The sequence below is a fragment of the Scyliorhinus canicula genome, chromosome 2 (assembly GCF_902713615.1).
Source record: "Scyliorhinus canicula chromosome 2, sScyCan1.1, whole genome shotgun sequence".
In the NCBI taxonomy this organism is placed as follows: Eukaryota; Metazoa; Chordata; class Chondrichthyes; order Carcharhiniformes; family Scyliorhinidae; genus Scyliorhinus; species Scyliorhinus canicula.
Genome location: NC_052147.1, coordinates 242,568,310 through 242,595,730, shown reverse-complemented (window position 1 = coordinate 242,595,730; position 27,421 = coordinate 242,568,310). Strand labels below are relative to the sequence as shown.

Genomic DNA, 27,421 nt, shown 5'->3' with positions numbered 1-27,421 from the left:
TGTTCCAAGAAAAATATTGCAAAGTCTACAGGACACGTTTACCAGTTAAGTGATCCAACTGAAATCTTACCAAGTACCAAAGTGTCAAATCAGCTTGAGGAATTTAAGCTCGTCCTGTTAGCAGGATACGGAGACCAGAAACAATTTGGGGTCTATCCAAAGTTAAATGAGAACACTATAAATATGGAAGCGGTTATACCTGAATCGCTATATTATCAGAAATTGAAGTATCTGCTGGGACAACCATCTGACGTGGTCTTGAGGACATACACCGAGAAGGGTGGGCCACTGAAGGGCTTCATCAAGGCGAGTGGAATTTAATGAGCAGAAAATGGAGTTGCCTCTTAATGTTCAAGGAAATTTTCCAGCATTGTTTCGGAGATCTTGATTAAGAAAGATTAAACTAAACTGGGTCATTGTGAACCATCCTGTTGATTCTACGAACAATCTATCATGGCAGCACGGTAGCATAGTGGTTGGCACAGTTGCTTCACAGCTCCAGGATCCCAGGTTCGATTCCCGGCTTGGGTCACTGTCTATGCGGAGTCTGCACGTTCTCCCTGTGTCTGTGTGGGTTTCCTCTGGGTGCTCCGGTTTCCTCCCACAGTCCAAAGATGTGCGGGTTAGGTGGATTAGCCATGATAAATTACCCTTGGTGTCCAAAAAGGTTAAGTGGGGTTACTGGGTTACAGCGATAGGGTGCTCTTTCCAAGGACCAGTGCAGACTCGATGGGCCGAATGGCTTCCTTCAGCACTGTAAATTCTATGATTCTAATCTTTAACCACTTCTGAGAAAGTATGCAAAGATATTCGTGGAGTCATTTGCATCCATGACTGGAGTCGAAGTGAAACTCAAGATAAAGGCAGACAGCGTACCTAATCGAGAGGTTGCTGAAGACAGGAGTCATTGAGCATGTTATCAGTGATTGGGCAACCCTAATTGTTACAGTTTTAAAGAAGAATGGTTCAGTACAAATATGTGGGAATTTCAAAACTAATGTCAACCCTGTATTATTTACTGATCAGTATCCTCTACCCACTTACCTTGAAGAAAAGTCCTGCTGCTTACCCACTGGTCGTGAGTTTGGAAGGTGCTGTCTAAGAACCTTGGCAAGTTCCTGCAGTGCATCTTGTAGATGGTACACAGGCTGCTCACTGGTGGTGGAGGGTTTGAACGTTTGTGGAAGGAGGAGCAATCAAGTGGGCTGCTTTGTCCTGGATGGTGTCAAGCTTCTTGAGTGTTGTTGGAGCTGCACTCATCCAAGCAAGTGGAGAGTATTCCATTACACTCCTGACTTGTGCCTTGCAGATGGTGGGCAGGTTTAGAGGGTCAGGAGGTGACTTTGACCTACCCTGGTGGTCACAGTATTAATAGGGCTAGTCCAGTTCACTTTGTGATCAATGATGACCCCCAGGATGTTTACCGTGGTGGATTCTGCAATGGTAATGCCATTGAATCTCAAGGGGCGATGGTCAGATCCTCTGGACATTCTCCAGGTCTTGCTGCGTTTGGTGATGAAGCAGTCCATATCCAACAAAGACTCTTCTGGCTTAACACTGGGTGGCTGCCTCCAGTTCAAATCTTTTGCAGCAGCGCATGTAGAAAGGAGCTGGTCTTCAGGCATATCCCCGACAGGCACCATACTCAGTTTTCCCTCTTTCTACTCCAGTTCCATTATCTTTAAACACCATTTGAACTGAACTTCTGCAAATTTTTTTCTATTTTACCACTGCCTTTGGGTCAATAAAATATTAAAATATCTTCCCCTGTTTACTCATGGAACCTTTGTAAGGTGCAAATGTTCTTTGTTACCTCCAAACTCCTTTATAATTTCAATAACTGAAAAACCAAGTTTCCCACTGATCTCTCCATGCAATTTTAGGTTCATCAACAACTTGTCCTGCCCCCCCCCCCCCCCCATGCCGACACTATAGTTAAGAAAGCCCACCAACGACTACTTTCTCAGAACGCTAAGGAAATATGGCATGTCACCGACAACACTCACCAACTTCTACAGGTGCATCGTAGAAAGCATTCTTTCTGGTTGTATCACAGCTTGGTATGGATCCTACTCTACCCATGACTGCAGGAAATTACAAAAGGTTGTGAATGCAGCCCAATCTATCACGCAAACCAGCCTCCCATCCATCGACTGTCTACAATTCCCGCTGCTTCAGAAAGGCAGTTAGCATAATTAAGGACCCCACACACCCCGGACATACTCTCTTCCACCTTCTTCCGTCAGGAAAAAGATACCAAAGTTTGAGGTCACGTACCAACCGACTCAAGAACAGCTTCTTCCCTTCTGCCATCAGACTTTTGAATGGACCTACCTTGTATTAAGACAAAGTTGATCTTTTCTCTACACCTTGCCGTAACTGTAACATTATATTCTGCAGTCTCTCCTTCCTTCCCTATGTACGGTATGCATTGTTTGTACAGCATGTAAGAAACAATACTTTTCACTGTGTACCAATACATGTGACAATAATAAATCAAATCAACCTAACATCTTTAACATTTCATCTCAGACTCAACCTGCCTCTCGTAACATTTCCCCTATTTAATTAACCCTGGAAACCCACCCACACACAGTTTCCTTTACTTACACAGAATTCCAACATAATCACAAAAATATTTTAAAAATACATCTCCCTTCATAGCTTCAGTATTATATACAACCACATTTGTGACTGCCTGGTCTGACATATCCCCCATTGCCATCAAGTCGGGGGATCAACATTGGTTCAATGAAAAATGCAGGATGGCATGCTAGGAGCAATACCAAGCATTTCAAGAAATTAGGTGCCAATATGGTGAAGCTGCAAAACTACTACTTGCATGCCAAACAGTGGAAGCAGCATGCGATCGAGCTAAGTGATCCCATAACCAATGGGTCAGATCAAAGTTCTGCAGTCCTGCCACATCCAGCTGTGAATGGTGGTGGACAATTTAACAACTCACTGGAGGAGAAGGCTCCACATATATCCCACCCTCCATGATGGGGGAGCCCAGCACATCAATGCAAAAGATGAGACAAGCATTTTCAGCCACAAGTGCTGAGTGGATGATTCCATCTTGGCCTCCTCCAGAGGTCTCCAGCATCACTGATACCTGTTTAGCAAATTCGATTAGCTCCACGTGATATCAAGAAATGCCTGAAGGCACCACATACTGTCATGCCGCAGTGTTCTGACAATTGTGCTGAAGACTTGTGCTTCAGAACTAGCCATGCCCCTAACCAGGCCGTTCCAGTACAGCTACAGCACTGGAAACTACCTGGCAATATGGAAAATTGACGAGGTATGTCCTGTTCAAAAAAGGACAAATCCAACCCTGCCAATTATTGGCCCACGTGTCTACTCTCAATCAGCAACAACGTGATGGAAGATTTTGATTTGGGTTTATGTCACGTATACGGAGGTACAGTGAAAAGTAATGTTCTGCTTCCAGTCCAGACAGATTGTTCCAAACGTGATAAACATAGGTAAACGATAGATACACAATGGAAATACATAGACATCGGGTGAAGCATACGGAGTGTAGTACTACTCAGTTGAAAAGATGCGTGGCGAGGTCAGTCCAGTCCACAACAGGGGTCATTCAGGAGTCTGGGAAGAAGCTGTTTTTGAATTTGTTATTGTGTGTTCTCAGACTATTGTATTTCCTGCCCGATGGAAGAGTCAGAGGTTTACAGCATGGAAACTGGCCCTTCATCCCAACTTGTCCATGCCGTCCAGTTTTTACCACTAAGCTAATCCCAATCGCCTGCATTTGGCCCATATCCCTCCACACCCATCTTACACATATAACTGTCTAAATGCTTTTTAAAAGACAAAATCGTACTCGCGTCTACTCTTGCCTCTGGCAGCTTGTTCCAGACACTCACCATTCATCGGCCTAATTGATCAAGATCCCATTGCAATCCTAGATAACCTTCTTCACTGTCCACTATGCCACCAATCTTGGTATCATCCGCAAACTTACTAACCATGTCTCCTAAATTCTCATCCAAATCATTAATATAAATAACAATAGACCCAGCACTGATCCCCGAGGTACATTGCTGGTCACAGGCCTCCAGTTTGAAAAATAACCATCTCCGACCACCCTTTGTCTTCTGTTGTCAGAATTTTGTATCCAATTGGCTATCTCACCCTGGGTCTGTGAGATTTAACCTTGTGCATCAACCTACCATGCGGTACCTTGTCAAAGGCCTTGCTAAAGTCCATGTAGATAATGTCAACTGCACTTCTCTCATCTAGATTCTTGGTTACCCCTTCAAAAAACCCAATCAAATTTGAGAGACATGATTTTTCCACTCACAAAGCTATGCTGACGCTCTCTAATTAGTCCTTGCCTCTCTAAATGCCTGTAGACCCTGTCTCTCAGATAACCTTCTAACAACTTACCTACCACAGATGTTAGGCTCACAGGCTTGTAGTTCGCAGGCTTTTCCCTGCTTCTTAAACAAAGGCACAACATTTGCTACCCTCCAATCTTCAGGTACCTCACCTGTGGTTGTCAACGATTCAAATATCTTTGCTACAGGACCCGCAATTTCCTCCCTAGCCTCCCACAATGACCTGGGAAACATTTAATCAGGTCCCAGGTATTTATATACCTTGATGCACTTTAAGACTTCCAGCACATCCTTCTCTGTAATATGTACACTCCTCAAGACCTCATTAATTATTTCCCCAAATTTCTTAACATCCATGCCATTCTCAACAATAAATACAGATGAGAAATATTAATTTAGGCTCTCACCCATCTCTTGTGGATCGGCACATGGATGGCCTTGTAGATCCTTAAACGGCCCTGCTCTCTCCCTAGTTATTCTTTTGCCCTGTATGTATTTGTCGAAACACTTTGGATTCTCCTTTGCCTCATCTGCCAAAGAAATCTCATGTCCCCTTTTTGCACTCCAGATTTCTCTCTTGACTCTACTCCGACAACCTCTATATTCTTCAAGAGATCCACTTGATCCCAGCTGCCTGTACATGTCATATGCCTCCTTTTTGACCAGGGCCTCAATATCCTGATTCATCCAGGGTTCCCTACTTCTACCAGCCTTACCCTTGACTCTAAAAAGGAATGTGCTTACCCCTAACCCTGGTTAACACACTTCTGAAAGCCTCCAACTGACCAGCCGTCCCTTTGTCTGCCAACAGACTCCCCCAATCAAAGTTTAATGCCAACAAAATTGGCCATGCCTCAATTTTGGGCCAGACCTATCATTCTTTAAAGCTATCTTAAAACTAATGGAATTATGGTCACTGGTCCCAAAATGATCCCTCACTAACACTTCTGTCCTTCTTTATTCCCCATTCCCCAAGAGGAGGTCAAGTTTTGCCCTTCTCTAGTCAGGCCATCCACATACTGAATGAGGAATTCCTGCTGAATACACACAACAAATTTCTCTCCATCCAAGCCCCTAATGCTATAGCTGTCCCAGCCAATGTTGGGAAAGTTAGTCCCCAAATATTACCACCCTATTTTTCTAGCAGCTATCTGTAATCTTACATATTTGCTCCTCAATTTACCACTATTTGGGGGCCTGTAATACAATCCTATCAAAGTGATCTCTCCCTTCTTATTTTTCAGTTCTACCCATATAGACTCAGTGGGTGAACCCTCAGATATATCCCCAGTACTACCGCGATATTCCCCCGAATCAAAAATGCAACTCCCCCTCCTCTTACCTCCTGTCTATCCTTCCTATAAGCATCTGCACCCTGGAACATGGAGCTGCTAGTCCTGTCCCTCCCTTTGCCATGTTTCAATAATAGCTACATTATCCCCTGTACTCATCTATGCCGTGAGTTCATCTGCCTTGCCCGTCTGCCTCTTGCATTGAAATAAATGCAGTTTAATCTGGACATCCCTTGCTCTCTGTCCTGTTTTCTCAGATCATGTTTATGGTTATGTTTTGTACACTCTCCCTGTGCTTTATTTCTCTTGGACTTACTGGACCCCTTCATTGAGTTCTCCAGTCTCTCGGCTGTGGCCCTTTTGACTTTGGTTTCTCTGCCTTTCACTTTTCCCCTTACTGCCTTTTGTTTTTGTCATTGACTTCCTGCATCGGTTCCCATTCCCCTGCCACATTAGTTGAAACCCTCCCCAACAGCACTAGCAAACACTTCCCCAAGTACATTGGTTCCAGTCCTGCCCAGGTGTAGACCATCCGGTTTGTACTGGTCCCACCTCTCCCAGAACTGGTTCCAATGTCCCAGGAATTTGAATCCCTCCCTCTTGCACCATCTCTCAAGCCATACATTCATCCTGTCTATCCTGACATTCCTACTCTGACTTGCACGTGGCACTGGTAGGAGTCCTGAGATTACTACCTTTGAGGTCCTACTTTTTAGTTAAATCATAGCTCCCTAAATTCAGCTTGCAGGACATCATCATGTTTTTTACCTATATCATTGGAGTCTACATGTATCACAACAGTTGGCTGTTCATCCCCTCCAGAATATCCTGCAGCCGCTCTACAAGGCATCCTTGACCCTTGCATCAGGGAGGCAACATACCATGCTGGAGTCTCATTTACGTCCGCAGAAACGTCTGTCTATTCCCCATACCATTGAATCACCTATCACTCTAGCTCTGCCATTCCTTTTCCTGCCCTCCTGCGCAGCAGATCCAGCCACGGTGCCATGAACCTGGCTGCTGCCACCTTCCGCTGGTGAGCCATCTCTCCCAACAGTATCCAAAACGGTATATCTGTTTTGGAGGGAGATGACTGTAGGGGACCCATGCACTGCCTTCCTCCTCTTCATCTGGTGGTCACCCATTTCCTATTTCCTTCAGTGAATCCATCCGCAGCTCCAGAGTCGTCAAAACGGTCTAACAGGAGCTGCAGTTGGACACACGTCTCGCACGTGAAGGAGCCAGGGACACCGGAAGGGTCTCTGCATTCCCACATTACACAAGAGAGGCATGACATGAATCTGGGATCTCCTGCCATGACTTAACCTTAAGATAACTTACAGCAACAACTACAATGCCAAAAGAAAAGAAAAACTACTTACCAGTCACCAGCCAATCTGGCTATGACGTCATGGTTCGATTTCTTTCTAACTCTAATTTGCCCTCGAGTCTCCCTCGTAGGTCCACCTCGTCACTCCTCCCACAGTGGGCTAAACAGCTGGCTTGTAATGCAGAACAAGACCAGCAGTGCGAGATCAATCCCCACAGTGGCCTCCCCGAACAGGCACCTGAATGTGGCGACTAGGGGCATTTCACAGTAACTTCATTGAAGCCTACTTGTGACAATAAGCGATTATTATTATTAGAATGAGCACCTCTTTCCCCTCAGCACCGAATTCCCACTCAGCTCCAAATGATCAATACCCTCACTCTGGCTGGAGTCTCATTCCGGCTGACGGTTGTGCTCTTTCTCTCTGGTTGTGCCTATTGCCTTATATACAGCTGAGGTAAGGTGGGAGGACTCCCAAACCAGTCTAAAATTGCTAAGTAATCACCACGAGAGAGGCCCTAATCAGGCTTCAATAGATTGTCAGATGGCTTCTCCCAGAATCCTCTTCTGTCCTCTACTGGATTGAGAGGTTGGAAAAGAGAATAACCTGGGTGGGAGGAGTCTTTGATTATGCTGTCCGCTTTCTCAAGGCAGCAAGAGGTGTAGACAGGTCAATGGATGGGAGGTGGGCTCGCATGATGGACTGGGCTGTGTTCATGACTGTGGCCACCTAAAATGGCCACCCACGAGGATTGCTAGAAATTTGGCCACCGCCTGAGCACAGATAGGCGGCAGCTTGCAAATATACAAAAGCTGCAGCTCAGACTTATGCAGAAACTGACACAGGAAAAAGGTCATCCATGGACAATGGGTTCCAGGTAGAAACTGACAATAAGTGGCAGATTCAGTGGCGCCTGCTTTCCTTATTTGGGAAGGCGTACGTGCCTCGGACACAAACGGCCATGGCCGAACGGGAACCACCCAGCCACCAAGGTGCCCACCCCCATTTGGTTGAGATAGAGACCTGATCGATCCATTGGACCTTTACCTGGGACCGCCCGAAAGCGTGCAAAATCCCCAAGGGATAAAAGGTGCTGCGCAGCCCACTATCCGCTCTCTCGGCTGCAGCTATCGACAGCCAACAACGGTTAACCCTATACCAGTCAGGAAGACCATCCACAGAAGGACCTGAGCCAAGGACACAGATGACCAGCAAGAGACATCCAGCACCGCCAGACTACATAATTCAGATGAGGCCATACCTGCTCTGTACTTGCCAGTCACCTGGAAGTTAAGTTAAGGTTGTTCTAGTGTATTAGTTTAGCGAACAGTTGCCATACCAGGCTGTGATGCAGCCAGATAGGATGCTTTCTATGGTACATCTGTAAAGATTGGAAGAGTCAATGTGGACATGCCGAATTTTCTCACCTGGTGAAGGAGCTACGCTACAAAAGCTCACGATTCCAAATAAACCTATTAGACGTTAACCTTGTGCTGTAAGACTTCTTACTGTACCTACCCTAGTCCAACGCCGGCATCTCCACATCATTAGTATATTCAGGACAGAGATTATTAGGTTTTGGGGTACTAAAGGAATTAAGGTATATGGAGATTATGCAGGAAAGTGCAGCAACTCTGATGTTATTGAATGAAAGAACAAGCTTGATTGGCTAATTTCTGCTATTTCTTATGTATGAAAATATAAAAATAAGTGATTTGTACTATTTATTGATGCAATAAAATGCTTAAAGCATCCACAATCAGGAAAGTCTTTATGATGTGGAGTACATGGTACAAGCAAACATTTTTTGTTACAGGTCCAAAATCCTTCCAGGGCTATAATAACAGTTATATAAACCAAGTGCTGCCCTACATTCAGCAAGATAGCAACTGAAGTAGACCATATCAAAAATTCACTATGCACTAACTAGTTTCAGTTTACAGCAGCCAAAATATTTTACATGTGGACAGTTTCAGATTACAACTATGCTATTCTCACTTATTTAAACATTAGTGCTGAAATTGGCATTCAAACCATTAACTGCACTTTAACCCAATATTAGCAATCGTGGAAATACACGGCGAGAATCAATGCCAGTTTTCTAGATTACATGCATTATACTTGTTGTGTTAAAACATTTTGTAGCATTTCAGATTGGGCCACTGATTTTTAACAGCTACAGCTCAAACATATTCCTTTATTAAGTGTACTCAAGTATGTGACAAAATGTAGGAATGACATTAAAGTATAGCTATATAAAATAATTAAATGAGTTAAATTATTCCTATCTTAGAAGAATGATGTGTCTGATGAAAATGCTCCAGCTAGACGGAAATCATCTTTTAACATAACACAGTACATGCGTTGTGGTAAAGATTTGGAATATGGCGCAGGACGTGGTACAGTTGTCCGAAGAATTATTTCACGTCCAGTTGGAGGAGGAAATTCCGAGAGCGCTCCTGAGCTTGGCCTGTGTTCATCAGAAGAACCTGGCTTTCCAGGTTCGTCTTCAATCGGAGTCAGAGTAGCAGCCTTGAAAACAGAAGAGATTTATTTTACATCATTTTTGTCTGAACAGTGGTTAGAATACATTTATTCATTACTGACAAAAGACAAAAGAGTAATATAATTGTATTCATAGAATTTAATGTGGAAGCTGGAAATGAAATTGACCAAACATGTAGATGCTGAAAGTGATATTGGCAAATACACTTTCTTTTAATGATTCAATAGGCCCTACAATTAAAATGATAAATTGTTTTTGTAATGTAAATGTATATTTTAAAGTTCAAACGTGATTCATGATGTAAAACAGACTTGCGTTGGATGAACACCATGTTTTTCACTGGAATTAGCAATTTGATAACAATATCAATACTATTTCAATATTTTCAAATATGTAAAATAGCATACTTGCTATTCCATAATACTAATGACATTCTCAGAGAATAGTCTGGTCCGGTAAAGAAGATTGGTCATAAAAATAGAATCATGTTTGAAACATAACTGTCCAAAACTTCCAATCTCCGGATCGTCAGAACCCAGTGATACCTCCCAAGAGTGCCATGGAACACCTTGGAAGTTCCACATATTGACTACACAGGAAAATGCCAGGGAAGTTTGGACTTCCGATGGGCAATTCAGTGTGTCAAGTACCCTCCGAAAAGTCAGAGACTTCAGGAGGTTCAGACTTACTTACGTGAATAGTTATCCAGGAAAGATTAGAAGGATTAAAACCCCGTTCTAACTCATGGGTAGTTTACAATTGACTTCTCAACTTTCTACTGGAAACGGTGCCAAAGAGGCCCGGCCAACCACGCCCACATGTTCTGGTCTTGCCCCAGACTCGTGGAGTACTGGACAGCCTTCTTCGAGGTAATGTCCAAAGTGGTGGGAGTGAGGGTGGAGCCATGCCCGATAGTGGCGGTCTTCGGGGTTTCAGAACAGCCAGATCTATTCCTGGGGAGGAGGGCGGATGCCCTTGCCTTTGCCTCCCTGATCGCCCGCCGTAGAATCCTGTTTGGCTGGCGGTCAGCAGCACCGCCCAGAGCTGCGGACTGGCTGTCCGACCTCTCGGAATCTCTCCAAATGGAGAAAATCAAATTTGCCATCCGAGGGTCGGACGACGGCTTCCACAGAACGTGGGAGCCATTCATGCAACTGTTCCGGGACCTATTTGTGGCCAATGTACAAGAGGAAGAATAGTCGGGGGAAGGTAGCGGGAGGGGGGGGGGGGGGCTACAGGTTCGTTACGGGGGTTCGATGGCTAGCTAAGGCCCAAAACCAAGCTAAATAAACATGTTGAGGGGGGGGGGGGGGGGGGGGGGGCGCAGTTACTACTACGAAGATGCTTACCTGTAAATATGTATGTTAATTTTTGCGTGTTTGTTTTTGTTTGTTTTTTTTTTTGTTTCTCTCTCCTAACAATTTGTAATTTGTTCAATATAAAATACGAAAACTGAATAAAAACATTTATAAAAAAAAAACTTTCTACTGGAGCCCCCAATCCTGAACCTGACTACCCCAGACCCATCCTAACCCTTCTCTCCACTTTGCTGCCACCCACTCACCTACCACCTCACCTACTTGCCCTGCTGCAGGGGCCACGGGAGAGAGCTGACTGGTGACTAGCAGGTAAGCTCTTCATATTGGGAGTAGGGCTGAACAGGAGAAATCTGGAGTGTAGTCTGAGAAGGTAAGATGACTGTGTCCTTAACCTTTACATTTTTAGGCTCACCGGAGTAGATTCTGAGAGTCAGTCTCCTCGACCAGCAGGTAAGTGATTGGCAAGTAGTTTTTCCTTACAACACTACAATGCCAAGAGAAAAATGTAAGTTAAATTTAGGGTTTCGATATGGCAGGAGATCCCAGGCCCGTGTCATGCTCCTCGTGTGCAATGTGGGAGTTCAGGGACACGTTCACTGTCCCTGGCTCCTTCGCGTGCAAGAAATGTGTCCAGCTGCAGCTCCGGTTAGACCACTTGATGGCTCTGGAGCCGTGGATAGACTCACTTTGGAGCATCCATGATGCTGAGGGAGTCGTGGATAGCACGTTTAGCGAGTTGGTCACACCGCAGATAATGGGTGACCACCAGACAGAGGAAGAGTAGGAAGGCAGTGCAGGGGTCTCCTGCGGTCATCTCCCTTCAAAACAGGTATACCATTTTGGATACTGTTGAAGGAGATGTCTCACCAGGGGAAGGCAGCAGTAGCCAGGTTCATAGCACCGTGGCTGGCTCTGCTGCGCAGGAGGGCAAGATAAAGCGTGGTAGAGCATAGTGATAGGGGATACAACTGTAAGGGGAGGAGACAGGCGTTTCTGCGGACGAAAACAAGACTTCAGGAAGGTATGTTACCTCCTGGGTGCAAGGGTCCTGGATGTCTTAGAGCGGCTGCAGGACATTCTAAAGGGGGAGGGTGAACTGCCAGTTGTCGTGGTTCATACAGGCACCAACGATATAGGTAAAAAAACGGAATGAGGTCCTACATGCTGAATGTAGGGAGCTAGGAGATAAACTAAAAAGTAGGACCTCAAAGGTAGTAATCTCAGGATTGCTACCAGTGCCACGTGCTAGTCAGAGTAGGAATGAAGGTAGACAGGATGAATGTGTGGCTTGAAAGATGGTGTTGGAAGGAGGGATTCAGATTTTTGGGACACTGGAACTGCTTCTGGGACAGGTGGGAGCATTACAAATCGGACTGTCTACACCTGGGCAGGACTGGAACAAATATCCTATAGGGGTTGTTTGCTAGTGCTGTTGGGAGGGTTTAAACTAATGTGGCAGGGGGATGGGAACAAATGCAGGAAGTCAGAGGGTAGTAAAGAGAGGACAGAAACAAAAGCTAGAAGGAGAACAGTGGAAGGCAGAGAAACAGATTGAACTGCCTAGTTTGGCAGGGGGTGGGGACCAGAGCAGTAGGTTAGCGGGAGAAATAATTGAGGGAGAGCTACAGACTAAGGCCAGTAAGATTAAGAGGAAGAGCAGGCAGGGAGTGGTTGGTCACCGCAGTGGGGCTGGTGGGTTGAAGTGCATTGGTTTCAATGCGAGAAGTATTTCAGGTAAAATGAATTTAGAGCTTGGATTAGTACGTGGAATTATGATGTTGTTGCTATTACAGAAACTTGGTTGAAAGAGTGACAGGATTGGCAACTAAACATTCCAGGATTTAGATGCTTCAGGCAGGATAGATGTGGATGCAAAAGGGGTGGGGAAGTTGCATTATTGGTTCGGAAAATATCACAGCTGTGCTGAGGGAGGACACTTTAGAGGGTTTAGGCAGCGAGGCAATATGGGTAGAGCTCAGGAATAGGAAAGGTGCTGTCACAATATTGGGCGTTTGCTACATATCCCCTAACAGCCAGCGGGAGATAGAGGAGCAAATATGCAGACAGATCTTGGAAAGGTGCATAAACAATAGGGTTGTTGTGGTGGGTGATTTTAACTTTCCCTATATGGACTGGGACACACTTACTGCTAGAGGCATGGATGGAGCAGAATTTGAAAGAAGCATCCAGGAGGATTTCTTGAAACAATATGTAACTAGACCAACTCGGGAAGGGGCCATATTAGACCTGGTGCTGGGGAATGAGCCCGGCCAGGTGATCAAAATTTCAGTAGGAGATCATTTCGGGAATAGTGATTATAATTCTGTAAGTTTTAAGCTGCTTATGGAAAAGGGCAAGAGTGGTCCTCAGGTGAAGGTGTTACGCTGGGGAGGAGGCTGATTACAACAGCATTAGGCAGGATCTGGAGAGTGCTGACTGGGTGAGGCTGTTTGAGGTAAAATCATGTGGGAGGCTTTTAAATGTCAGTTGATTAGAATTCGGGACCGGTATGTACCTGTGAGGATGAAAGATAAGAGTGGCAAGTATAGGGAACCCTGGATATCAAAAAAGGCAGCACGGTAGCATTGTGGTTAGCACAATTGCTTCACAGCTCCAGGGTCCCAGGTTCGATTCCGGCTTGGGTCACTGTCTGTGCGGAGTCTGCATGTTCTCCCAGTGTGTGAGTGGGTTTCCTCCGGGTGCTCCGGTTTCCTCCCACAGTCCAAAGATGTGCGGGTCAGGTGGATTGGCCATGCTAAATTGTCCTTAGTGTCCAAAATTGTCCTTAGTAGGGTTACTGTGTAATGGAGATAGGGTGGATGTATGGGCTTGGGTCGGGTGCTCTTTCCAAGAGCCAGTGCAGACACGATGGGCGGAATGGCCTCCTTCTGCACTGTAAATTCTATTAAAAAGAAAAAGGAAGCATTCGTAAAATCTAAAAGGCTTAGGACGGATGAAGCCCTTGAAGAATATAAAGCAAGGAACTTTAGTACTTAGGAAGGCTAAAAGGGGTAATGAACGGTCGTTGGCAAACAGGATTAAGGAAAATCCTACGGCGTTTTATACATATGTAAAGAGCAAGAGGGTAGCCAGAGAAAGGGTTGGTCCATTCAAGGATATTGGAGGGAATCTATGGACGGAACCAGAGGAAATGGAAGAGATATTAAATGAATACTTTGTCTCAGTATTCACCAAAGAGAAGGATTTGGTGGATGAGGAATATAGGGTAGAGCGTGTAGATATTCTGAGTCATGTTGATATTAATAAAGAGATGTTGGGCATCTTAAAAAGCATTAAAATAGATAAGGCCCCAGGGCCTGATGGGATCTACCCCGGAAAACTGAGGGAGGCAAGGGAGGAAATTGCTGGGGCCTTGACAATCATCTTTGTATCCTCATTGGCGACAAGTTCAAGAGGACTGGAGAGTAGCCAATGTTGTTCCATTGTTTAAGAAGGGCAGTAGGAATAATCCAGGAAATTATTGGTCGGTGAGCCTTACGTCAGTGGTGAGGAAATTATTAAAAAAGATTCTTAGAGATATGATTTACTCACATTTTGAAACAAATGAACTTATTAGTGATGGACAGCACCGTTTTGTGAAGGAGAGGTCCTGCCTTCCTAATTTGATCGGGTTTTTCGAGGAAGTGACAAAGATGATAGATGAGGGAAAGGCAGTACCTCATGGTAGACTGGTACAAAAGGTGAAGTCACATGGGATCAGGAGAGTTGGCAAGTTGGACACAGAATTGGCTTGGGCACAGAAGACAGAGCGTAGCAATAGAAGGGTGCCTTTCTGAATGGACAGTAGAATGGTGCTTTTCTGAATGGAAGGCTGTGACCAGCAGCATTCCACAGGGATCAGCTCTGGGGCCTTTGTTGTTTGTGGTGTATATAAATGACTTGGAAGAAAATGTAGCTGGTCTGATTAGTAAATTCGCCGAGGACACAAAAATTGGTGAAATTGCAGATAGTGTAGAGGATTGTCAGAGGATACAGCAGCATATAAACTGGTTGGAGTCTTGGGCGGAAAAATGGCAGATGGAGTTTAATCCAGACAAGTGTGAGGTAATGCACTTTGGAAGGTCCAATGCATGTAGGAATTACACAATAAATGGTAGAACTCTCGAGTACTGACAGGCAGAGAGATCTGGGTGTTCATGTGCACCGATCACTGATAGTGGCAACACATGTGGATAACGTGGTCAAGAAAGCATACGGCATGCTGGTCTTCATCGGACAGGGCATTGAATATAAAAATTGGCAAGTCACGTTGCAGCTGTACAGGACCTTAGTTAGGCCTCATTTGGAATATTGTGTACAATTCTGGACGCCACACTGCCGGAAGTATGTGGATGCTTTGGAAAGGGTACAGAAGCGGTTTACTAGGATGGTGACTGGTATGGAGGGCATTAGCTATGAGGAGAGGTTAGATTCAGTCTGTTCTCACTGGAACGACGGAGGTTGAGAGGTGACCTGATAGAAATCTACAAGATTATGAGTAAAATGGACAGAGTGGATAGTCAGATGCTCTTTCCTAGGGTAGAAGAGTCAAGTACTCAGGGATATAGGTTTAAAGTCCATGGGGAAAAGTTTCGAACTGATGTGCAAGGCAAGTTTTTTTTGCAGAGGATGTTAAATATAGGGAACACGTTGCCTGGGGAGATGGTGGGAGCAGGTATGATAGCGGCATTTAAGGGGCATCTAGACAAATATATGAATAGGGTGGGAATGGAAGGATATGGACTCCATAAGTATATGGTTTTAGTTAAGGCAGGTACCCTGGTCGGCGCAGGCTTGGAGGGCAGAAGGGCCTGTTCCTGTGCTGTATTGTTCTTTACATACTTACTTGCTCTCTGTAGCTTCTCAAAGTGAATTTGGGACCTTTAAACTCTCTACTTACCAGAATATAGTAGTTAATGCCGTACAAAGGAGGCGTGGCTTCTACAATAAATCTTTCCACTGCTCCGTGAGGATTGCTGCACTGCGTAAGTTTGGAAGGATCCTCCATAGGAAGACGTGCCCAAAAAATCATAGGAAATTAAGTAGGTAACTTTTTATTTGATCTGGGTCAGAATTAGGGATTCCAACTCAGATCGGAAGTTCTGGCCAATGAAACTGAAGTCAGAAAATCAAAATATGTTTTATCATAGACAGCTGCCAGTTATACATAGTCCTAAAAAAAACTGCATCTACATGAGGAATGACACGAAGGGTAATGGAGGAGAATGGCTGGTTGTTACCTCTTCAGTAGATTCAGCCAGCTTGAAAAGGGTTGAGAGAAAAGTAGTATTAGGAGAGAAAGACAATGATGAAGAAAGGAAAGTCAAATCAGATGGTTAATAAGGGGTTAAACAAAAGTTAAAATAAATATATTCCTATTTAAAACATGAAAACATACCACTCTGATGTAAAACATTAAAATGATCACTAATTTAGACTTATTCACTAGCATTTATCATACACACAATCAACAATTAGAATTATGCTATAAAGCAATAGATATATCAAGCGATTTGGTCGGTCAACTGCAAGAAAAATGCTTTAAGAAGCTATCTTTTTCCCCAAACACTTAAGATATTGATCAAAATCATCATATAATTTAACTTCTTATCCGATGCTGAAATTGTAAGGCAACTAGGCATTTGGGAACTTGCTATCTTAGGCTGAAGTTTACATGAGAGTGTAATCTGAAGAGACGTGATTAGAGTTTGCACTACTTGCTGGTTTAGCCAGTTTGATGAGGTGATGCATTAGAGGCAGGGGCAGTTAGAAAGGAGGAATGAAATGCCCAATACTGAAAACCAACTAACAATATTGGCTATCTGTACATGCCATTAAATTAACAGTGGAGCACATTTAAGCTAAAATGCAACTAATCGTCAAACAAAAAACTTGCCCAGTTTACTCCCCCACGTAATTTGTTAATTTTATTTCACAATTTGCGTCTGCTGTTTCCAAAATGTGGGACAGTTTTCATTGAACAGATAGTCATTCAATTGTAATTCAATTGACTACCAAGCTTATTACCGCTGTTGCCCTTGGATCTCATTTGCCGTCACAGTTTTGAAACTGAATAATCTATTAATTTAAATGTGACAAACAAAATTAATTTAAATGTGCTCCACTCTATAATATGTTGGCAGGTAATCTATGTGCTTACTAGTGTCAGTATATAATTGTGATTACTGGTGATGAACTGGATTTATTGTTATGATGCATTGTTATGATCCTAGACCAGACTTCAACGTCTTTGGTAAGATCTGGTTAAGGACCAAGCGTGGGATGCAAGACTTGCTAAGGGAGTTTTGAACAAACAAAAATGAACTTTACTGTACAAAATCAATGATAAAACAATTTACAATATCAATTTTATACTCTAACATTCAGTGTTAAGATGTGAATTAACATGCAAACAGTGGTCAAACACGCAACACACTGCACAATAAATGGCAAACGCAACCAAGGCAGAGTCCATGAATTTCTCAACAACCCACCTACACATCAGTAAACACTGTCAACCAATCTTGTTGAAACTCCGTCTCTCTCACAAGGGATTCCACTCTTCACCTTTGATGATCTCATCGTGGAATTCGCTCAAAAGTCCCTCCAAGTCAGACGTCCTCAATGTTGGCTCACCTTGCAGGGTTTTAGTCTGGTCTCCCAAGACTCGGTTTCCCTGGATTCCCAGGTCTACACTCCAGCAGCAACTAACATGCACAGCTTCAGCAGTATACTACTGCTCCTAAAGGGTAACTTGGCCCCAACTGCCTACAGCAAATTCACCAATCTTCTGCTGCCTTCTTAGATCGTCAGGGCATCTCCCAAGTCCTCTTTGATCGCTAGGTCATCTCCTGAACGCTTCACCACTTAAGGTCTGCCACTTGCAGTCTTTTATCTGCTTGGCAACTTAATTAGGACCTCTCCCTGTCTGGAACACTATTTGGGTCCTCTCCTTGACCCCTGCCTGGGACTCTCTGAATATGATGCCCCACTTGTTGGTCACAGAACTTTGAGTTCTTTGCACCATTTATTTTTTGAAAGTCTTCACTTTCAGGCGCATGGGCCCGATCTCAATCCAAAGAACTACAGATATGCTGGATTGGACAAGAACTGGTTGCTTCTGGTACACGCATGCATGAAACTTCAGGGGCAGATCAGGATTTGGAATTCCTGAGCACTGTTCTACTTTTAAATAAATAAATAAATAACCTTTATTGTCACAAGTCGCCTTACATTAACACTGCAATGAAGTTAATGTGAAAAGCCCCTAGTCGCCACATTCCGGCGCCTGTTTGGGTACACAGAGGGAGAATTCAGAATTCTCAGCTGGTACAGGAATTGAACCCGCGCTGCTGGCCTTGTTCTGCATCACAAACCAACTGTCTAGCCCACTGAGCTAAACCATCCCTGTTAAGGTAAGTTTGGATTTCATACCACAGAAAACAGAAAGCCAACTTTCCCCACAATAAACAGAACAGCACCTATATTTTCTCAGGAAACTAAGGAAATTCAGCATGTCCACATTGACTCGTCCAACTTTTACAGACGCACCATAGAAAGCATCCTATCACAACCTGGTACGGTAAATGCTCAGTCCAAGATCGTAGAAACTACAGACAGTCGTGAACACCCCCTAGTCCATCACACAAACCCCCCTTCCATCCATTGACTCTGTCTACATCTCCTGCTGCCTTGGGAAAGCGGGCAGCATAATCAAAGACCCTCCGACCCGGTTTACTCACTCTTCCAACTTCTTTCATTGGGCAGGAGATACAAAAGTCTGAGAACGCGCACCAACACATTCAAAAACAGCTTCTTCCCCACTGTTACCAGACTCCTAAACGACGCTCTTATGGACTTATCTGATCTCTTCACACATCTTCTCTACTTAGTACTTCACTCCTGTATGCTTCACTCCTGTATGTTTCACCTGATGCCTGTGTCTATGTATTTACATTGTGTATTTTATCTTTGCTTTATGTATTTTCTTTTCATGTATGGAATGATCTGTCTGAGCTGCAGCAGAACAATACTTTTCACTGTACCGAAGTACATGTGACAATAACAAATCCAAATAGCACCATTGGTTCCAACATTGCTAAATTTTTGAGGACAAATGCAGAATACTTGCTCTAGTTCTTGATCTATATAATACTGACAGATACATCAATCACTTGATCAACCCACACCATAAATTGCACTCGGCCCAGTTCCAAAAGCAGCTATATGACTTGGGTACCTCTCAATTAAGAATTTTAACTTTGAACTTAAGAAAGCCAGGATGACATCCAACAATACATAATGTCAGGATGATTATCTTAAGCTTGATATAGCCTTTGCCTATGTTTACTTTTTCTGTACGGCATATTTAAAAAAACAGGCCTGTACATCCTTGGAGTAGCAGAGATAGATTTTCCCTCCTCTCCTAGTTTTTTTACCTCAAATTTTCTTCAATCCTATCTTGCCCGATCTTCCAACTCAGGCCAGGCAAGTTGTTGGCAGTGCAGAGCCCCCCTGGGCCCAGCATCAAGGGCAGATCGGTTGGACGAAGAAAGTCACACACCCTTTTTTTAAACAGCATTAGCTGCCGTAAATGACGCCAGTTAAAAACCCAGCAGAGTTTAAAGATCCTTGAATGGCCAGGGAGAAGGGAACTATTTAAAAATGTACAAGGTACATAGGTAGGATTTGCAGGGAGGGGATCAGGTTGTGCCCAGAAGGTTGTGGGGGGGGAGGGGGGGGGGGGGGGGGGGGGGGTACAGTCTGTCCGATGGTTATCCATAAGTTAGTGAAGAGCTTTTAATTATTCTCACTATTTCTGGATAAGTCTTGATATAACCAAGATCGAACCATCCGAAGTTTGCAATTTAAATGGCATTTTTCAATGGTTCCCAGTGCAGGGCAATTGCCCAGGAGAAGTTTACGCTACCCCGCCTCTCCAAACACGATACCATGGAGCTCAGAAATTACAACCCTATATCACTAATATAGAGTGCTGACAGCCTCACACTGCTGATTATTACTAATTATTATTAAATGTAGGGGACAACTCTTGTCTTATTCAAAATAGCACTGTGAGATCTTTTATATCGAACTGAGATGGTTTAATCATTTGAAAGACCAATAGTACATCACACCCCAGGATCAGCAACTCACCCACAGCTAACAGAGCAACTGATACACACAGGATGGCGAGACATTTGACCTTAAATGTTGACATGTTATATGGGCAGTCAAATGGTACCGGCTGAAATATTTAAAGGGAACAGCATCTCAAATGATTCTGTTGAAGTTACGTTAAACAGACCTTAACTGAAAACATAAACAGCAATATACAAATATTTTTGTTGTAACATATATGTGCAACTCCCTTCCAATTAGCTGCTCTGCCTTTTACTTGTTATATATGTTCGGTCCCTGCTTGTATTTGAATTGGAACCTGTGGTAATTTGCCTCCCATCATGTACCCTTAGCATTCTTTTTTTTAAATGAAGGAATTGACCATGTGTTCACTTGCAAATTCCCTTGCAAAATGTCATTAACTGAATATTAACTGCAGGAAAAAAATACATCGCAAACATTTCTTTGTCAAGTGTTTTGCCCCTCTTTATAAAGATCATTCATCAAAGGTATATCAGAATAAGGCAGTGACAGATTCAATTTCAATTTGTTCTCACCCTCTGTGCATTCACAAATAGTTTGTAAATAATGCTCCCTGTAGGCCCTCGTCCTGCTCCAATTACTGGCACTTCTGGCTCCTCTAAAAGAGAGCTCACAAACCTAATAAAAATAAATAAATCTATGAATGAAAACATTTCCTGACACATCAATCTTCTGCATGTCTAATGGCATGCCTAAAATGTTAGTACAATTTTAGACAAATTTGAAAGCTAGATTTGTGTAAGATTGATAGAAACTTCAAATATTAAACCTTTATTATGCAAGACAGGTTAGAATGGAGCACATTAAATATCAGTGTTGTTGTAATAATCCATACTTCGAAGCAAAAAAATCAGGAACATTCTAAACAAAAACAAATATTTTACATGTTACTAAACACATTTAGGATTGTGATATTCTAATAATATGATATCCAAATCTCTGACAATTCTGTTTTAATCCTATAGTTAAATGAAAACAAAATTAACACTGGATTACTCCACGAGTTATTTTCTGATATAATTAAGAGTCTCAGCTTGATGCAACACAGTTTCCCTCAAGAGAAGGTTTCTATCATATTTCTGCAGTGGCATCAGGGCAAAACACCAAACAGAAGTCACTTTCCTGCCCATAGAAACCTGGGGAAAATTAAGGAGAATGCCCCCAGCCCAGTCACCTGGACCACTCAAACACACCTCAGAACCCTGCATAAATTGTTCGTCCAGTTTCAAAGCCCATGAATCCTTACCAACAGGAAAACATTTTAGTAAGTGGGCAAAAAACTGGCAGATGGATTATAATGTGCAAAAATGTGAATTTGTCCACTTTGGCAGGAAGAATAGGAAAGCAATGGAGAGACATTGCAAAACACTGCGGTACAGAGGGACCTGAATGTTCTGGTATATGAATCGCAAAAGATTAATATTCAGGTACTGCAAGTAATTATAAAGGCAAATGGAATTTTGTCACGTGGAATAGAACATAAAAGTAGGCAAGTTTTGCTACAGTTTTACAGGGCATTGGTGAGACCACATCTGGAGTATTGTGCGCAGTTTTGGTATCCTTACTTAAGCGAAGATAGAATTTGCAATAGCAGTTCAGAGATGGTTCACTAGACTGATTCTTGGGATGAAGGAATCATCTCATCAGGAAAGGTTACACAGGTTCAGCCTGTATCCATTACAGTTTAGAAGAATGAGAAATTATCTTAATGAAACATGTTGAAAAATAAGGGGTCGCTCATTTAAGACAGAGATGAGGAGAAACCTTGGGCGGGATTCTCCGTTGGCCAACGCTGAAATCGGGAAACGCGATTGGGTGGAGAATAGGCTCCGACACCAACATTGTGGCGGGCACCGATTTGATGCCAAATCGCAATTCTCCATCACCTCGACAGTGGAGTCAATGGGGTCCGCAACCCAAGTACAGTAAACACCGTTTGCATATAATTAGCGGGCCTAATCTGGGCTGCTGGGCCGGGGGGGGGGGGGGGGGGGGGGGGGGGGGTGGGCAGCTGCGAATGGCCGGGGTGACCTCCACGGGACTGGGGCGGTGTCCAGACACAGGTTGCCATTGCCATGCCCTGCAAGGCAGCCATCTTCCTGCACACCCCACTGACCACCCACCTTCGTTCCTGGTTCTGAAAAGTGACAGCAGCCGAATGGGTGCCCCCAGCCTCCCACCTCACCCTCCGCCATACACCCCCCCCACCCACCCCAGCCGCCAGCGGCGTATCAGGTGGCCCACCCAAGGACAACGGCCACTGTAGCCCCTTCGGGGGGCACTGGACGCGGGCCATGGAGCGTACCTCTGGCAAGAGCAGTGCCAGCCCGGTACCCTTGGCATTAGGGTCAGCAGCCAGGGCACCCCACAGTGCCAGGTACTGACGGGGCCAGAGATGCGGGGATGGGGACATACAGGGGCAGAGCCCGCGGCTGCAGCTTGTCCGCCTCCTGAGTGTCAATCGCAAAACCAGGAAATCCCACACCGTTTCTCATAGGAATCAATTGTGTTCCACGTGGGGCCGGTGCTAGCCCCTCAACAGTAGCTGAATCGGTCCAGGTGAGGCGCCAGTTTTGCTGTCATGGAACTTCACGAATCATACGCTGGTGTCAATACTTAAGTCTCTGAAATGGAGAATCCAGCCCTTTTCTGTCAAAGGTTCGTTGGTCACAGAATTCTCTTCCCCAATGAGCAGCGGAGGCTGGATCATTTAATATTTTTATTGGCTCCCTTGTCAAACAAGAATCTAAGGGTGTACAGAGTAGAGAGGCAAGTAGAGTTGAGGCCTCAATCAGATCGGCCAAAATATTATCAAATGGCGGAGCAGGCTCAAGGGACCAAATGGCTTACTCCTACACCGAATTCATACATTGGTATGTAATTCAAAGTAGCAATTTTTTTTGAAATGCAGTATTACTTTTAATAATTCTGTTTTAAATTCAGCCTAAAGCAAAAACAATTGCATCACAAAAAACAGCAATCTCAGGACAAAGCAGTTTTATTTTCATATTGAAATCTATTTTCAGCATTTAGAAGGTTAAAAAAATTACATTGTCTCAAAATCTTTGCCGCATTATAAACTTGTCTGTGGCTCTAGATTTATAAGCATCACACACTATTATTTTGAGCTATTACCATTTTACAGAAAATTATATCCACATCATCCTTTTATAACTCAGTATAATTATATTGGGCAAAAGGCAATTAAGAGGCTCGAGAGCCACACGGCGGCACAGTGGTTAGCACTGCTGCCTCTCAGCTCCAGAGTCCCAGGCGCAATTCTGGCCTCAGGTGACTGTGTGGAGTTTGCATTTTCTCCCTGTGGCTGTGTGGGTTTCCTCTGGGTGTTCCGGTTTCCTCTCACAGTTCAAAAATGTGCAGGTTAGGTGGATTGGCCATGCTAACTTGCACCTTAGCGCCCAAAAGGTTAGGGGGGGTTACTGGGTTACAGGGATAGGGTGGAGGTGTGGGCTTAAGTAGGGTGCTCTTTCCAAGGGTCGGTGCAGACTCGATGGGCTGAGTGGCCTCCTTCTGCACAGTAAATTCTATGATTCTCCAAGTAGCCACCTCAGGATTAGAAAACAATTACGTAACAAGATAATAGGAAGAGCTTTGATATCAAATGGAGAACAGCAGTATTCAACATAGTAAAATGTTGTAAGATGTTGATCATAAACATGTAATCTGACAAGCCATGTGAAGGATAGGCAGCCAAAAGCTTTGTCAAAGAGGCATCGTAAAGGAGAATAGAGTGGCGGAAACGTTTAGGGAAAGAACTCCAGAGCTTGGGGCAAGGCAGCTGATAGTATGGTCTTCAATAGTGGAGCCAAGAAGATAGACCCAAAAAGCATGATACTCTTGGTGGAATTTAATTAATGTTGTCCGGGGTTAGTTTGATTGGGGCTGCGTTTCAGGCAGGAGGGTGTGTTCATCCTGCCACCTTCACACTGCCCTTTGCTTAAGTCCAGGACATAAGGCTTGCAAGTGGTCTTCCAATCTAGAGGTCAATTGAGGCCCTTAATTACCCACTTTAAGGGCCTCACCCCACCACTGTGTATTCAATCAGCGCTGGGCAGGGAAGTCATCATGTGGGGAGACTGCCCATCATCCTTGCGGCCCAAATGGACACAGAGGATTGGTCCCTTATTTTCCACCTTGCCAGAGGCCCCTTTTCCACCAGGTAAAGGTTCAAGCGAATTACCAGCCACCGCTACTGGAGCACTGCTGGTAATAGAGAGAGATACCGAGCCCTGCTCTGGGGCAGGATTTCTGCTCCACTGGGGAAAGTTCTGAAATCAAATATGTCCATGGAGTTGGATACCTCAGTGGCAGGTTTTCCAATGCCAACTAGCGATTGAATTCCATTGGGGTGCCCTGGAATTTGAGTGGAGAGGGTTGCCACCAGTTTTGGTGGTGCTGTCGGTCCCCTGTATCCTATATATTTATGTGACTCTAACCCTCTCATTGATCTTTTCTACATTTATGCTATAGTAAATTGTTTCTCTTGACGTTTTTAGAATTATGTAGCCATCTTAAAATGTTATTTAAATTACACTCCACTGATCTACTGTACGCAAGCTTATATTCACTGTTCATTTCAGATTTACCAGACAAAGTTGCCAAGTAAAAGAAAAAAAAATCAAGTTACAGATGAGGAAATCAATATAATATATTTTACCTTTCCAATTCTTCACGTTCCTCTTCCTTTTCACATTTCTTAATTCCAAATTTGGCTTGAAGTGATCGAGATCTTGCAATAATGGCTTCTGAAGCTATTATCTGACTAATTATTTCCTAGAAAAAAAGCCATATAATTATGTTTTCCTACTTTCTAAAGTCTCTTTTGTCTGTTTGTAAATCTTTTGAGAAGTGATTCCAGAAAAACTTACTTCCAATTTTTTGATGTCAGGGTTTGAATATCTTAAAAGTTTGCTTGCATGAGTAATGATGTGCTGAATTAGTTTTCTTACAGAGGGGATATCTTCTATAGATTCTGTTAAAAGTGGTAAATAAAATTAATAATACCATTAATACTGAAAGCACAAAGAGAAAGCAACCTAGAAACTAGATCAGAAACTAGGTTATTTTACAAGCCTCGTAAACAGCTCAAGATTTAATAGGTTATCTCATTAGATATAATTAATTCTGTGATATACCAAAACCTTTCAATCATAAGGAATTACAAATATCTAAAACTGTTAATACTATATATCTGTTGTTAATACTATATATCTGTTGTATAATCTTACAAAACTGTTTTACCTTCTTCTTTCACCTTCAGCAATGCAGCATGCAAAATGCAAGGTAGCAAATGCCTAGTCAAATCTGCAGGTTTTAAGCCAACTAAATAGTGAAGAACCTGAAAGAAAACATGTGTGTCATTATCTCAAGTACAAAGGTCTAACTCCGCAGTAAAATACAACTGAAAAGTAGGACTAAAAATCCAGCAGTAAAATTGCATTACATCTTACATTACCTCGTGGCTCAAGACTTGTAGTTGCAAACTTCATCGTCCCTCCCCCATATACACAAAAACCTTAAGCATATCTATTTCCTCTGCATATCTTATGAAGTTCAATAAAATTTCAAACCATTAATATCAAGTTGAAACCTTTTGTACTTGGATATGGTTTGATGTGCTTCACTACCCCATGAAGTACGAAGAAATACGTAGAAGTTACAAAACAGAAACACATCATTCAATCCAACTTGTTTGTGTGTATGTTTACCCTCTGGTTGAGCAAATAGTGCTAATCATTTATTCATAATCCAATTTTGCATGGCAAGTTAGTTTCTGCCTCAACTACAGACTCGGATTAAATTTCACAAATTCACAATTTCGTTTGAAGACATTTTTCACGGCCTCTTCTGAATCACTTACATCTAATCTTGTACCTTATGGCCTTTTATTTTTAATCTCTCAAGCACACAATGGGAGGCATTTGATGGAACCCTCATATTTGGAGGTTTTGTTTGGAATCCTCGCTCTTACCACAGAACCACTGAATTTTATAAGACAAGAGGCTACCTTCAGCCAACTGGACTAAGGGATCTGTTCTAGTTTTGAGTCCAATATAATACTTCTTCGGAACTGTTCCAAAGAATTTCCAAAGGAGGCAAGTCATACTGGACTCAAAATGTTAATTCTGGTTTCTATCTCCACAGATGCTGCCAGACTGGCTGAGTTTTCCCAGCACTTGGTTTTTATTTCAGATCTCCAACATCAGCTTTTATTTTAGTCTTTATAGTTTCTGATGTCTGTATATTTTGATACTGTGAATTCCTAAGTGGGGTAAAATCACTATTTCCAACCCTTTTCCTTCATCTGAAAAACAGCGATTAAACAATTCTCATCTTTTCTGTCCTGCGTTGAAATTTTTGCACCCACAATGCTATATACCTTTTATAATAATAATAATCGTTATTGCCACAAGTAGGCTTACACTGCAATGAAGTTACTGTGAAAATCCCCTAGTCGCCACATTCCAGCGCCTGTTCAGGTACACTGAGGGAGAATTCAGAATGTCCAAATTACCCAACAGCACGTCTTTCGGGACTTGTGGGAGGAAACCGACATAGAGACGGGAAAATGTGCAGACTCCACAGATCGTGACCCAAGCCGGGAATCGAACCTGGGACCCTGGAGTTATGAAGCAACAGTGCTACCCACTGTGCTACCATGCTGCCCATTTTAATACAATGTGCCTTAAATAAATTAGCACAGCTCCTATACAGCACTTATCAAAATAACTGAAAATCCATTGAGACATCATTCACTGTAGTTCCTTTAACAACATACTCCATTATTTCCTAAAAGGGTCTATTAAATTTGTTGAGTACAAATTGTATTTTTTCGAAACAATTAACTTTCTAACAAAGTCCTAATTTTAGCCAATATCATGCCCTCTCCAACAGTGTTGTCCAATTAAAAACTGCTGATGAGACACAAGAGTGACTGCAGGGACACTATTTTTGTCACATACATTAATATTAGTAGAAAACATCTTACATATATTCAGCAATATAGGTAAATGAGCTTCACACGTATATTTGCTTAAACCTCTACAATCATTCAGTAACCAAAGTAGCAAACCATACCATCAGAAAGCATTCATCGTTCTTTTTGTCATATCTCTTTCCCAATGTGTACACAGAAAACGTACGGCATGCACCGTGCACGCACGATTATTGAGATCACATGCCCAATAATGGAATCTATTAGTCATTTTTTATTTACTAGTCAAAAATACAATAAACTATATCTGGATTCCCAATTAGCAATACATTGCCAGTGACTAATGCTCTCGTAAAGATTTTCTGCTACCGGTATTAGGTTATAGTTAACTCAGTTAATGCCTTTTTGATATTCTTGTAGAAAAAAGCTTTACAAACTTCCAGAAAAATTTTCATATTCAAGCATAACTGATGGACTGCTGCGAGTCAATTA

At 43.1% G+C, this 27,421-nt stretch overlaps 1 protein-coding gene across 6 annotated transcripts in view; it reads right to left on the bottom strand.

Annotated features, from left to right (window-relative positions):
• Positions 1-8,698: 8,698 nt before the first annotated feature.
• Positions 8,699-27,421, bottom strand: part of rab3gap1 (RAB3 GTPase activating protein subunit 1) — a 108,281-nt gene continuing 89,558 nt past the window's right edge. For 3 of the 6 annotated variants that reach the window (XM_038789894.1, XM_038789895.1, XM_038789896.1), the window contains exons 20-25: positions 25,237-25,333; positions 24,864-24,967; positions 24,653-24,768; positions 20,490-20,592; positions 16,053-16,073; positions 9,277-9,519 (exon numbers count right to left, since the gene is read on the bottom strand). In XM_038789894.1, coding sequence (XP_038645822.1) covers positions 9,277-9,519; positions 16,053-16,073; positions 20,490-20,592; positions 24,653-24,768; positions 24,864-24,967; positions 25,237-25,333 — 684 coding nt within the window. Of the gene's footprint in view, positions 9,520-16,052; positions 16,074-20,489; positions 20,593-24,652; positions 24,769-24,863; positions 24,968-25,236; positions 25,334-27,421 lie in introns of all 6 variants that reach the window. The other 3 variants (XM_038789897.1, XM_038789898.1, XM_038789893.1) reach the window with 2 other exon arrangements.